The 14,652-nt window shown below is 40.8% G+C and overlaps 1 protein-coding gene across 1 annotated transcript in view; it reads right to left on the bottom strand.

Annotated features, from left to right (window-relative positions):
* nup155 (nucleoporin 155) overlaps positions 1–14,652 on the bottom strand; it is a 50,716-nt gene that overhangs the window by 4,275 nt on the left and 31,789 nt on the right. The window contains exons 27-33 of the mRNA XM_057818645.1: positions 13,058–13,212; positions 12,849–12,978; positions 11,397–11,510; positions 9,101–9,221; positions 8,906–9,016; positions 4,121–4,257; positions 3,915–4,021 (exon numbers count right to left, since the gene is read on the bottom strand). Of these exons, the coding sequence (XP_057674628.1) occupies positions 3,915–4,021; positions 4,121–4,257; positions 8,906–9,016; positions 9,101–9,221; positions 11,397–11,510; positions 12,849–12,978; positions 13,058–13,212 (875 nt within the window). The remainder of the gene's footprint in view (positions 1–3,914; positions 4,022–4,120; positions 4,258–8,905; positions 9,017–9,100; positions 9,222–11,396; positions 11,511–12,848; positions 12,979–13,057; positions 13,213–14,652) is intronic.

Below are 14,652 nucleotides of genomic sequence, written 5' to 3'. Positions count from 1 at the left end.
ATAGCAACCAGTCAGTTACTTCCAGTTATTGTCCTACGTCACACGCGCTGCGTATTCTGGGACAGAGACTATGCGTAAGGTGCGCATTTCGAGCAGAGTGCGGCGACCTGTTAATCTGTCTGCGTCCATGAACGAATGTATTTCCTCTTCATGTCATAAAGTTCTTATGATAAGTTAGAGCCGTTATCAGCGCAACCGTTTCGTGTTTTTACTGTTACGTCGGCTGGTTGCTCACGCTTGTCCTCGCTGCGTCGAGGAGAGCGTTGTTTACATTACATTTGTGTTAAGAGGAAATGTGTTAGTTCAGCATCTTAAGATGATGTTGTACATCCATATGAGTGTAAAGTGCTTAGTTTTCGCCACTTTTATGGCCATGACCGTACGTGCCTGCAGCGTGCTTCCGGGTTGTGCGCGCGTGCGAGTCATTTACAGTGGGGAGAACAAGTATTTGATACACTGCCGATTTTGCTTGTTTTCCCACTTGCAAGCCATGTAGAGGTCTGTAATTTGTATCATAAGTTCTCTTCAACTGTGAGGGACGGAATCTAATACAAAAATCCAGAAAATCACATTGTATAATTTTTAAATAATAAATTTGTATTTAACTGCATGAAATAAGTATTTGATACATTAACAACTAGTAAATATTTCGGCTCTTGGTTTTTTAAGAACCCTCCTGTTCTCCACTCATTACCGGAAGTAACTGCACCTGTTTGAACTTGTTACCTGTATAAAAGACACTGTTCACATGCTCAAACAAACAAACTCCAACCTCTCCACAATGGCCAAGACCAAAGAGCTGTGTAAGGACATCAGGGATAAAATAATAGACCTGCACAAGGCTGGGATGGGCTACAGGAAAATAAGCAAGCAGCTTGGTGAGAAGGTAACAACTGTTGGAGCAATTATTAGAAAATGGAAGAAGTTCAAGTTGACGGTCAATCTGCCTCGTTCTAGGGCTCCATAAAAGATCTCACCTCGTGGGGCATCACTGATCATGAGGAAGGTGAGGGATCAGCCCAGAACTACACGGCAGGACCTGGTCAATGACCTGAAGAGAGCTGGAACCACACTCTCGAAGAAAACCATCGGAAACACATTACGCCGTCATGGATTAAAATCCTACAGCGCACGCAAGGTCCCGCTGCTGAAGCCAGTGCATTTCCAGACACGTCTGAAGTTTGCCACTGACCATCTGGATGATCCAGAGGAGCAATGGGAGAAGGTCATGTGGTCGGATGAGACCAAAATTGAACTTTTTGGTCTAAACTCGGCTCGCCGTGTTTGGAGGAAAAAGAAGGATGAGTACAACCCCAAGAACACCATCCCAACCGTGAAACATGGAGGAGGAAACATCATTTTTTGGGGCTGCTTCTCTGCCAAGGGTACAGGACGACTGCACCGTATTGAGCGGAGGATGGATGGGGCTATGTATCACCAGATCTTGGCTGACAACCTCCTTCCTTCAGTGAGAGCCCAGAAGATGGGTCGTGGCTGGGTCTTCCAGCATGACAACGGCCCAAAGCACACAGCCAAGGCAACTAAAGAGTGGCTCCGTAAGAAGCATCTTAAGGTGCTGGAGTAGCCTAGCCAGTCACCAGATCTGAACCCGATAGAAAATCTATGGAGGGAGCTGAAAGTCCGTGTTGCCCGGCAGCAGCCCCGAAACCTGAAGGCTCTGGAGAAGATCTGCATGGAGGAGTGGGCCAAAATCCCTGCTGCAGTGTGTGCAAACCTTGTCAAGGACTACAGGAAACGTTTGGTATCTGTAATAGCAAACAAAGGTTTCTGTACCAACTATTAAGTTCGATTTTTGTGATGTATCAAATACTTATTTCATGCAATTAAATGCAAACTTATTATTTAAAAATCATACAAGGTGATTTTCTGGATTTTTGTATTAGATTCCGTCCCTCAGTTGAAGAGAACTTATGATACAAATTACAGACCTCTACATGCTTTGCAAGTGGGAAAACCAGCAAAATCGGCAGTGTATCAAATACTTGTTCTCCCCACTGCATGTGTGCCATTGACTGCTTTACATTCAACTTGCATTGTTTATTGCATCAGTACTAATATGATGTAATTTTCTTTCCTTTCAGAACCACACATATACGCACACATTCCAGTCTTCTTCCACACATATACAAATGCATCAACATATTTCCACGCATGCTCTCATCTGCTCATTGAGTGATTCTCATATCAAGTGCCATTGCCTGTATATAGTTGTGCCTGTTGCCAAGTTGGATTAAAAGTTCCAAAGACCAACTGCACTCTCCGCTCCTTGTGTTCTAACAGACACCCCGAGGCGAATGAACCATAAAACATATTGAACCCAGAACCTCATACAGTCCATTAGTCCAAATCAGAATTGAAAAGAGAATCGATAAAGAATCGAATCGTTAAGCAATATCGAAAATGGAATTGGAATCATAAAAATCTTATTAATTCCCATCCCTAGTTATGATGCAGGATAACTAAAATAAATAAAATGTCACACATTGAGAACACGTGACGGAAACCATTGCACATTTTCGTCTCGTTCTCGTCTCATCCAACGAAACTGGCATTAAGCTCATTAAGTTTTATTCTCCCAAAACACGTTTTCAGCTCGTTGTCATCTCGTCAGCGTCAGGAAAAAAAAGTGTTCGTTGACGAAATATTTTCGTTATCCTTATAGTTGACGAAAACAAAACTGCTTTTGATTTGTAGTGATGTCACGCAGTCCCTCATTTACTGCAAAATGGATCTGAAGTGGTGATGTTCGTTTGTGCTGCTATTGTTTTTGAGATAGAGAAATTAATTTTGAGACACGACATAACTCGCAGCCCCTAATTTATTGCAAAATGGAATCGAAGTGGTGTGCATTTCGTTTGTGCTTGTTGTTGGAACTCTTCTCCATTATTTAGACAGTTGGTACGCTCTGGCAGCCGCTGGGAGTTAGGACACAGAAGTATGTCGTTGTTCTTAAGGCTTTCGTTAGCAACACACATCTCCTGGGTCTTCCTTTCATGTAACAAACACTAGTTTGCATTGTAAAAACTTCCATTTGTGCTCCCACGATGTTGGAGTTGTTACAAATGATTTTGTTTTTAGCTGATCAAGAGTTCACGCCTCCCCATCCCCCTTCACTCCTACTCGACCCGGAAATTATACCTTTTGTTTGTCCCGTTTAAAACTTGATAACTTTTGGCTTGTGCTGCTACGCCTTCATAGATATTACATATTTTTTAGTGATGGCGTCACCACCACAAAGAAACGCTGTTTTTTTTAATATTGTGGCGACAACATCACAAACACTCCTGTGCTAATTGTTAAAAAAAAAAAAAAATTGTAATAAGTGCAAAACCGTAGCACAACAAACGAAAATTTTTACAGCACAAACGAATGGCACCACTTCAGGTCCATTTTGTAGTAAATGGGGCACTGTGAGCGACGTCATCTCTCAAAATTAATAACCTATTATCTATAAAATGATAGCAGCACAAACGATCTCTTTTAGAGCAAAAACTAGCACAAATAAATAGCACCACTTCAGGTCCATTTTGTAGTAAATGGGGCGCTGTGAGTGACGTCTCCTCTCAAAATTAAAAGCATAATATCTACAAAACCATTGTAGTACAAAATATTTTACAGCACAAATGACAATTTTTAGCCATTTTTCATCAAAATGGGGGGTTAGTTGACCTCAGATTGACCTAGGATCGGGTCGGCCATATCTCTACATAGGTTAATGCTGTATTGTTACATGAATAGTCGATATTTGAGACAAAAAGTCGCATGTTAGATAAAAGCAGTAGTATTCGTAAGAATAAGCAATGCTAAGGATCGCATTAGGTCATACTTTTGTAAAACTTTAGGAAAATAAAGAATTACTCGGCGAAATATCACGTCGCCCTCTATCGGCCTACCTGTCATAAGTGGGCACTTTGCTGGGGTCGTCCACGTAACCTGACAGGAGGACATGGATACACTCCATTAAGTGCAGAGGTTTCTTCTGACGCTGCCAATAAGGATCCTTTGACAGAAAAGATTTATGCATCGTTATCCCTTTTTGTCATTTGTTTTAATGACTGATACTGTAACTGCGAGATGACACATGGTTTGGGGCACATACCCTGATCTTGAAAAGCTGGTCGTACACCTCAAGAAGGCGCGGGAGCGGTACTCCGATCTCCTGCATGGTGGAGGTGACGAAGCCTACGTCCCAGCCGAGGCGGCAAACCTCCTGCTCCAAATACTTCACCAGGAATTCTACAAACACATAATACACTAGGGTTGGAAAACCTCTAGGTAGCTCATGATACACTACGCAATAAAAGGCTCACGATAACGATCTCACGATATTGCGATACAACAATTATTGATACAAGGGTCAGGAAATCATTTTAGGATTTTTTACAAAACAACTAATAAACAGAAAAACAATCAATTTTCATCCTTCTGCTGTGAATTGGAATTAGTTTATTTGGGGGCATTTCACATCGTTTCTTGTTGATGTTCGGTCATTTTCTTTTCCTTTTGTGCCATTTACAGGTCACGTCCTGTTGATTTTCAGCCACTTACAAAATACTTCCTCTTGATTTTTTTGGTTACTGAAAAGGAAGTGACTGAAGAATGTCCCTAAATGAACAGGAAGTGACTCAAAATCAACAGGAAGTAAATGCTGTAAAATGAACAGGGAGTGACCTGTAAATGCCCACAAGAATGGCTGTGAATGCTCTGGTTTCAGTGCCATTGACGGCACTAGAAAGTCAAAATGAAGGATGTCTAGTGCCGTCTCAGGCAGCCAGTGAGCTAACACTATTCTAATGGAAGATGTTGATAGCAACCAGTCGGTTCCTAAACAGCGACACCTTTTTAAAACGATATATCGATTCTTGGCGGGAGCATATCGATAATCTTTCCGGCTACAAAGTATCACGATATAGTGATCTCTCGTTTTTTTGCGGTTAATGGGAACCAGAACACACCGCGATAAGGTTGTTCAATGTTTTTATTCACATTTAGCATAGGAAAGAGATACATGGGAGACATGTTTTTTCACTTTTTTCCCCCCAAAGTATAATTAAAAAAACATTTATGTATATACTAGGCCTGTCGCGATAACAAATTTTAGTGTGCGATAATTTATCTCATAAGGTATTGCGATATGCGATATTATTGCGCCCCCCCCCCCCCATTTTTTAAAACCAATTTACAATAACACAGTGAGAATACAGTATATATTAATAGATCAAGTACACCCATTTATACGCGATAAATATTTACTCTTAAATTCAAAAATACTTTTTAAGAAATCACAACTAAAAACAATAGACCATGCCTCTTAAGTAAAAGACAACAATATTAATACTGCACAAAAATACAGAATAAATAAAATGTGTTTTTCAAGAAAAAAAAATAAAATTGCACTTAATAACTTAAGCATTTAGGCAAATGAAAATGTTTCCCCTCATAGCTTCTGCTATGTTGGTCCATAGGGATGCAACGATACAGTTAAGTCACAGTTCGGTACGATTTTCGATACGGGGGACACGATTTTCGATCCGATTCAATACATTTAATGCTCTTTAGTTTTTTTGTTTTGTTTGTTTGTTTGGGGTTTTTTTGTTTTTTTTTTTGCTAACGAGCAAAAAATAAATTGCCATCATATAAACATGCATTTTAGTGCATAATATTTATGTGTTTACTTCTTACTGATCTGAAGAAATTTTGTATAAAAGTGCTAAGAACAATCATTACTGTTTGTAAAGTGAGGCGGGGCACACTGTTGAATGCTACAGCTCTCTTAGTAGCTAGGTTTACTACATGAGCAAGACATCCTATTCGTGGTCCAAATCTATCTGTATCACGTACTGAATAAACAATATTTGCAGCATGACGCGGCCGGTATACGTTGAAGAATAGGATATAATGGGAACGACTGGCTCCGGCGCTATTTTTTGCCGGACCTGGTACAAAGATGCATTTTGCGTAGTTGGTAACAAGGAATCCGAACTTTTAACAGCACGTCTGCCGCACGCGCACACGCACGTGCACGTGAGGCGATAAATCGCAGCGGAAAAATTACCGCTTTCATTTTTATTTATCGTGCGATAAATGGAATTATTGCATATTGCGACAGGCTTAGTATATACAGTGCCCTCCATAATTATTGGATTTGTAATAATTATGTGTTTTTTAGTTTCTAATATATATATATTTTTTCTAAATAATATGGGACCTTAATGGAAAAAAAGAAAAACCCAGCTTCAATACAAGTGCATTTATTCAGTGGGGAAAAAATCCCACATAAAGAAATAATTATTTGACATCAAATAATGTGTGTCACAATTATTAGCACCCCTGGTGTTAATACTTTGTACAACCCCCTTTTGCCAACAAAACAGCACCTAATCTTCTCCTATAATGTTTCACAAGATGGGAAAAGACAGAAAGAGGGATCTTCAGCCATTCCTCTTTGCAGAATCTCTCTAAATCATCCAGAGACCTGGGTCCTCTCCTCTGTAATATCCTCTTCAGCTCACCCCACAGGTTTTCAATGGGGTTGAGGTCTGGGGACTGAGAGGGCCATGGGAGGAGCTTGATTTTGTGTCTGGTGAACCATTTCTGTGTATATTTGGCCATATGTTTAGGGTCATTGTCTTGCTGAAAGACCCAGTGACGACCCATCTTCAGCTTTCGGGCAGAGGGCAACAGATTTTGATTTAAAATGTCCTGATATTTCAAAGCATTCATGATGCCATGCACCCTAACAAGGTTCCCAGGGCCTCTGGAAGCGAAACAGCCCCACAGCATCGGGGAGACTACGTGATCTGATCAGGACAGGACAGTGCCTCTTCTTTATTAATTTTTCTAATTGGGGGAAAAAAATCCGCGATGGACTAATGGCGCGAAGTAGCGAGGGATCACTGTCCTAGTATATCACCTTTTCAATACATTGTCACACCCCTATACAGTAATACAAAAAGCACATCTGCACTATACATTGCAGTGGGGCAAATAAGTATTTTGTCAACCACCAATTGTGCAAGTTCTCCTACTTGAAAAGATTAGAGAGGCCTGTAATTGTCAACATGGGTAAACTTCAACCATGAGAGAGAATGTGGGGGGGGGAAAAAAAAAAAACAGAAAATCACATTGTTTGATTTTTAAAGAATTTATTTCCAAATTAGAGTGGAAAATAAGTATTTGGTCACCTACAAACAAGCAAAATTTCTGGCTGTCAAAGAGTTCTAACTTCTTCTAACGAGGTCTAACGAGGCTCCACTCGTTACCTGTATTAATGTCACCTGTTTTAACTCATCGGTATAAAAGACAACTGTCCACAACCTCAGTCAGTCGCACTCCAAACTCCACTATGGCCAAGAGCTGTCGAAGGACACCAGAGACAAAATTGTAGACCTCAACCTAATCAACTGTGGGAGCAATTATTAGAAAATGGAAGACATACAAGACCACGATAATCTCCCTCGATCTGGGGCTCCATGCAAGATATCACCCTGAGGCATCAAAATGATAACAAGAACGGTGAGCAAAAATCCCAGAACCACACGGGGGGACCTAGTGAATGACCTACAGAGAGCTGGGACCACAGTAACAAAGGCTACTATCAGTAACACAATGTGCCGCCAGGGACTCAAATCCTGCACTGCCAGACGTGTCCCCCTGCTGAAGAAAGGAGACGTCCAGGCCCGTCTGCGGTTGACGAGAGAGCATTTTGATGATCCAGAGGCGGACTGGGAGAATGTGTTATGGTCAGATGAAACCAAAATAGAACTTTTTGGTAGAAAATCAGGTTCTCGTGTTTGGAGGAGAAAGAATACTGAATTGCATCCGAAGAACACCATACCCACTATGAAGCATGGGGGTGGAAACATCATGCTTTGGGGCTGGTTTTCTGCAAAGGGACCAAGACGACCGATCTGTGTAAAGGAAAGAATGAATGGGGCCATGTATCGAGAGATTTTGAGTGAAAATCTCCTTCTTTCAGCAAGGGCATTGAAGATGAGACGTGGCTGGGTCTTTCAGAATGACAATGATCCCAAACACACAGTCAGGGCAACAAAGGAGTGGCTTCGTAAGAAGCATTTCAAGGTCCTGGAGTGGCCTAGCCAGTTTCCAGATCTCAACCCCATAGAAAATCTGTGGAGGGAGTTGAAAGTCCGTGTTGCCCAACGACAGCCCCAAAACATCACTGCTCTAGAGGAGATCTGCATGGAGGAATGGGCCAAAATACCAGCAACAGTGTGTGAAAAGCTTGTGAAGAGTTACAGAAAACGTTTGGCCTCCGTTATTGCCATCAAAGGGTACATAACAAAGCATTGAGATGAACTTTTGGTATTGACCAAATACTTATTTTCCACCATGATTTGCAAATAAATTCTTTAAAAATCAAACAATGTGATTTTCTGTTTTTTTTTTCCACATTCTGTCTCTCATGGTTGAGGTTTACCAATGTTGACATTTACAGGCCTCTTTAATATTTTCAAGTGGGAGAACTTGCACAATTAGTGGTTGACTAAATACTTATTTGCCCCACTGTACTTACCATAGAACACATAGCGCAGAGTTTTCAACACATGACATATCAACTATACAACATACACACACTTTATAAGCACACACAGTTACCTTTCATTTTAAACTCACATAACACTTGCACACAAACAAACAAAGCACTGCACGAGTAAGGAGTCCATGGTGAGAGTCCGCAGAGAGGACATGCTAAAACAAGCCGCTTGTAATGACAGGAAAACTTTGATGACTACTAAGGGACAAGAAATTATTTTAATCACACACCTATGAGCTAAATAGTCGACATCACAACTTCAGTAAGGAAGACATTTACCCTGCTCATCACAAAATGCACTAAATTAGTAGATGAATGCTTGCTTACCTAGTGGAAAATATCGCGGTGTTCCTGCATAGAGCTTTCCCAGCGAAACAAGCTTCAAACCGAGGGACCGCATTCTGTCCGCCGGACTCATGCCCACCGTGTCCGCCAGCTCTGCGAGACAAGATTGGAGCATCCAATCAGCAAACAACGGTGAAAGCGAAATGCTAAGGGGGAAAAACAAGAAAGGTACATTACCTTTTTCTTTGATTTCCTGCCACAGCGAGTTCACTAGGATTGGATCGGAGTGTCCTGCGCAGTGAATGATGGCCAGTTTACACTCTGACAGTTGGAAGTGGTCTGCATATTCCCCATAGAGCTGCAGACAGAATATCACACAGATACAAATGACTCACATTACGTTAACTAGAGGACGACTCCTGGAGCGCAGACCTCCACCTAAGCAGGCAAATTCAAAGCATCGCCATATTTAGTAGAGTGAGCACTCACTTACTTCATGCACCATAATGTCCTCACTCTTTCTATTCATCAGTTGAACCACCCTCCAAATTGGAGTTATAGGCTAATCCGTTATCAGGTTATTTCGAAATTCCTGTTCTTTCCTGAGATCTTTGACCTCCTTATCCTAAAAATTGAATCACCTCGCAAGTTTGATATTAATCCCTTTATTCTCTCTTGAGTTATCTTGAACAGACAGATATAAGGAAGAGAATATATAACCTCCGCCTTCCGCACGTCTCACCTACTGGCGGAGAGTAATTTGTTTTTTTCAATTTTTTTACCACAAATCAAAAATGATCTGAAATAATGATAGGTCTTAATATAGTCACATACAGTGGGGCAAATAACTATTTAGTCAACCACTAATTCTGCAAGTTCTCCCACTTGAAAATATTAGAGAGGCCTGTAATTGTCAACATGGGTAAACCTCAACCATGAGAGAGAGAATGGGGGGGGGGGGGGGGACAGAAAATGACGTTGTTTGATTTTTAAAGAATTTATTTCCAAATCATGGTGGAAGATTATTTATTTGGTCAATACCAAAAGTTAATCTCAATACTTTGTTATGTACCCTTTGTTGGCAATAACGGAGGCCAAGCATTTTCTGTAACTCTTCATAAGCTTTTCATACACTGTTGCTGGTATTTTGGCCCATTCCTTCATGCAGATCTCCTCTAGAGCAGTGATGTTTTGGGGCTGTCGTTGGCCAACATGGACTTTCAACTCCCTCCACAGATTTTCTATGGGGTTGAGATCTGGAGTCTCGCTAGGCCACTCCAGGACCTTGAAATGCTTCTTACGAAGTCACTCCTTTGTTGCTCTGGTTGTGTGTTTGGGATCACTGTCATGCTGAAAGACCCAGCCATGTCTCATCTTCAGTGCCCTTGCTGATGGAAGGAGATTTTCACTCAAAATCTCTATCCTTTACATAGATCAGTCGTCCTGGTCCCTTTGCAGAAAAACAGCCCCAAAGCATGAGGTTTCCACCCCCATGCTTCACAGTGGGTATGGTGTTCTTCGTATGCAATTCAGTATTCTTTCTCCTCCAAACACGAGAACCTGATTTTCTACCAAAAAGTTCTATTTTGGTTTCATCTGACCATAACACATTCTCCCAGTCCGCCTCTGGATCATTCAAATGCTCTCTCGTCAACCGCAGACGGGCCTGGACGTCTCCTTTCTTCAGCAGGGGGACACGTCTGGCAGTGTAGGATTTGAGTCCCTTTGAGTCCCTGGCGGCGTATTGTGTTACTGATAGTAGCCTTTGTTACTGTGGTCCCAGCTCTCTGTAGGTCTGTAGGCCACGGCGTGAGATCTTGAATGGAGGCCTAGCTCGAGGGAGTTTATCAGTGGTCTTGTATGTCTTCCATTTTCTAATAATTGCTCCCACAGTTGATTTCTTTACACCAAGTGTTTTACCTATTGCAGATTCAGTCTTCCCAGCCTGGTGCAGGACTACAATTTTGTCTCTGGTGTCCTTTGACAGCTCTTTGGTCTTGGCCATAGTGGAGTTGGAGTGTGACTGACTGAAGTTGTGGACAAGTGTCCTTTATACCGATGAGTTAAAACAGGTGCCATTAATACAGACAACGAGGTGAGCCTCGTTCCACCTCGTTAGACCTTGTTAGAAGAAGTTAGACCTCTTTGACAGCCAGAAATCTTGTTTGTAGGTGACCAAATACTTATTTTCCACTCTAATTTGGAAATAAATTCTTTAAAAATCAAACAATTTGATTTTCTGTTTTTTTCCCCCACATTCTGTCTCTCATGGTTGAGGTTTACCCATGTTGACAATTACAGGCCTCTCTAATCTTTCCAAGTGGGAGAAATTTCATTGAATGAATGGCAAAAGGAGAGCTACACAAGATTAGCCGTGGAATTGCCTTCTAAATCACCCCGAGACATACCACAACCATTTTTTTTTAGTTGCAATGGACTATTAACCCTACAATTGTAAAGCTTTTGAATGCGACAGCCAGCGTGGTACAAGACAGCACAGGCATAATGTACAGTTTAACTTATTATGTGTCACCTTAGTAATGTCCATAAGATCCGAATCCAACTGAGAGATTGCAGTTTTCACCGAAGGATGATTGGAGTACTGCCGGATCAGCGTCTCCTGAATCTGAACTTGGATGCGCACCAGCTAGAAGAACGCAAAGCAGCATTATTCTATATTTTCAAATTTTTCTCAATCAAAAAATGCTAGAGGGCATACAGAATCCGTCCATTGCTAAGTGTTATATGTATATTTTTTGCTGCATAATACTTCCCTCTGGTGGTCAGGACGCACCAATTAGTAGGAACAGCAAAGTGTTATAATTAGGGCTGTCAAACGATTAAAATTTTTAATCGAGTTAATTACAGCTTAAAAATTAATTAATCGTAATTAATCGCAATTAATCGCAATTCAAACCATCTATAAAATATGCCATATTTTTCTGTATATTATTGTTGGAATGGAAAGATAAGACAAGATGGATATATACATTCAACATACGGTACATAAGTACTGTATTTGTTTACAATAAATCAACAAGATGGCAATAACATTATTAACATTCTGTTAAAGTGATCCATGGATAGAAAGACTTGTAGTTCTTAAAGATGACTATTAGTACAAGTTATAGAAATTTTATATTAAAACCCCTCTTAATGTTTTCGTTTTAATAAAATTTGTAAAATTTTCAATCAAAAAATAAACTAGTAGCCCGCCATTGTTGATGTCAATAACTACTTACACAATGGTAATGGATGCTGAAGCCTATAAAAGCAGTCGCACCCAAGCGCCAGCAGAGGGCGGAAAAACTCCATAAAACACAATTAACAAGTTGGCCTTTCACTATACTGACATTTAAATCTGTCTGAGCGGGGCTAGTGCGTTAATTGCGTCAAATATTTTAACGTGATTAATTTAAAAAATTAATTACCGCCCGTTAACGCGATAATTTTGACAGCCCTAGTTATAATGCAAAAACTGTTTACTTTTTTAAAATTCTTCCACAATACTATGAGGTGTAAATTTTCTTATCAAAGGGACGTTACAATTCCTTTCACTGAGTAGTTTTGGGGGGAATGGCTGCCATTAAAGTTGATTGACATCCAATCCAAATGAACTGGGAGGGCTGGCAGTAAAGGTGAGTTGAAATGGGTTGGATGTCTCTTGCCGTTGGTGGCACTGGAGCATGATCATCTAAATCAGGGTTGCCCATTACGTCGATCGCCATGCAAGTGTGGGTAGCTTGCAGCATCAAAAAGTTTTTTTTTAAATGCAGATAGTTATTATGTTGTGTGAGCAACGTAACCTCATACGTTGCTCACATAACATAATAACATATGTACATTAAAAAAAATTACTCGTAGTTTTGTCTGATGCTTATCTCAGGAAAATAAAATTTACTGGAAAACACTGTAAAATCTTAAAGCACAACTGTTTTACAGCCTTTACTTTATTTTCATAGGCTCAAGACGCTCTCAACTGTACCTCCATTTTCTCTTCCAGCTCATGGAGAAACTCGCCGTCTGCTGCCTGAGCAGAGAAGCAGGAGGAGCTCTTGGCAGACAAAATGGCCCGGGCTAAATATTCCAGTCGCCGCTTGAGGGAAATCTCAGTGCTGGATGTTTGTACAGTGAAGAAGTGATTTGATGGTGGTACGATGACATCATCATTCGGCGTTTGTCGTCTTAACACACCTATGCATGTCAGCGAGACGTGCCAAGACGTGGGCAGCTTTGCCATAGTTGCGGTTCTTCTCGTAGTAGCGCCACAGAAGATCCATGTTGTGCACCTTGCTTTGATCCTGTTTGATCATATGCATGAGATGCTCTTCAAGGTATGGTGAATTCACCTGGACAACAGAAGGTACAAATAGAAAAGATCATCACTTTTCATTTTTAATACTTGTTTTGTGGTCCGTGAACAGCATACATTAGATGGAGCAGGCAAAAACGCTTTATTTTTATCGTCGCCCATCAGTCACATTTACCTGCGTCAATTGGGGTAGTAGTAAAGCCCTAGTAAAGAGCCCCGTAGGACACAAAAAATATTTGCGTCTTACATGGGATGCCACAATCGATTCCAGTTATACTACTTTGGAATTAACATTTTAGTTTCCATCTAAGACTACAGATATTAGATATTTTGTTTCAAGAGGCTCAGGGAAGAGGATTTGTACTATTTTTAAGTAAACATCTCTAAACCACTGGTGACTCAAAGTGTGATACGAATATCACCGCTGGTAAGCAAGCTTGCTCTCGTGGTACATGTAAGAATCAATAAAGTAATCTTCAAGCTTCATTTAACTTTTTTTTTTGATGCACAATTGTTGCCTACTGTCTTATTTAACTTTAAGGTACATTTTTTAAGAACGGTTTGTTTTCAGTTAACTTTTTCGATTTAACTTGTGTGTGTGATATAATTTAATTGACTACTTAAGTAGTTCCAAGCAAAAAATTATTAAATGATAGCTCTGCCTCATTGATAAGTAATACTGTAACGTTCATTCAATTTGAAATGAACATTTCAGATTTTTAAACAACTGTATTTGATTGTATGCTATAATGCTGATACTAGGCATGTGCCAATTACTGGTTTCAAGGTTTACCGTGGTATAAAAACGTCACGGTTTCAAAACCAATAAAAATTTTCCGTCATACCATAGTACGGTATTAGCTATTTTTCATGTCCCAAAGATGCAGTGAGAAATCTGTGGCTTGGAGCGCACTGCTCACCCCCGGTTGTTGCTCTGTCCTGTGTCTGTCGGTGACAGCACACCTGAGTTTTTCCCCTCCTCAAAAACACAAAGTCGCTAGTAAGGGAGTACTTCAGCCCTCGAAAAGAAACAGACGGCCGAGGCTAGAGGAGGAAGGACAGCAGACATGCTTGCGGAGGTTGTTTGCAAGTGATAGCAACACCTGCAACATGATTAAACATTTACGTGACCATCATCTGTCACTTAACACTAAGCCTGAACGATATATTGTTTAAACATCGCCATCGCGATGTGCGCATGCGCGATAGTCCCATCGCAAGGACTTGCGATAGTTTTTTTTTCCCCCCAATCCACAAACCTTTGTTCTTCATTCGCGCGGGCACAGCCTCTCTCACCCTCTCTCCCAGCTCTCAGTCACTGCAGCACTTGCTTATTAAAGTTAACGATATCTTTGATCTTGCCAAAGAAGTGGACTTCACGTGGGCAGCAATGTGTCAATCATCGTTTAACTTGTTAAACAGTTTCTGCAAGGAACCGCGGGCTGGAATGAATGTGCGTGTGTGTGTGCACGGCTTC

This window comes from Corythoichthys intestinalis, chromosome 17 (assembly GCF_030265065.1).
Source record: "Corythoichthys intestinalis isolate RoL2023-P3 chromosome 17, ASM3026506v1, whole genome shotgun sequence".
Lineage (NCBI taxonomy): Eukaryota > Metazoa > Chordata > Actinopteri > Syngnathiformes > Syngnathidae > Corythoichthys > Corythoichthys intestinalis.
Note: the sequence above shows the minus strand (reverse complement) of the source record. Positions and strands in the feature narration are given on the sequence as shown.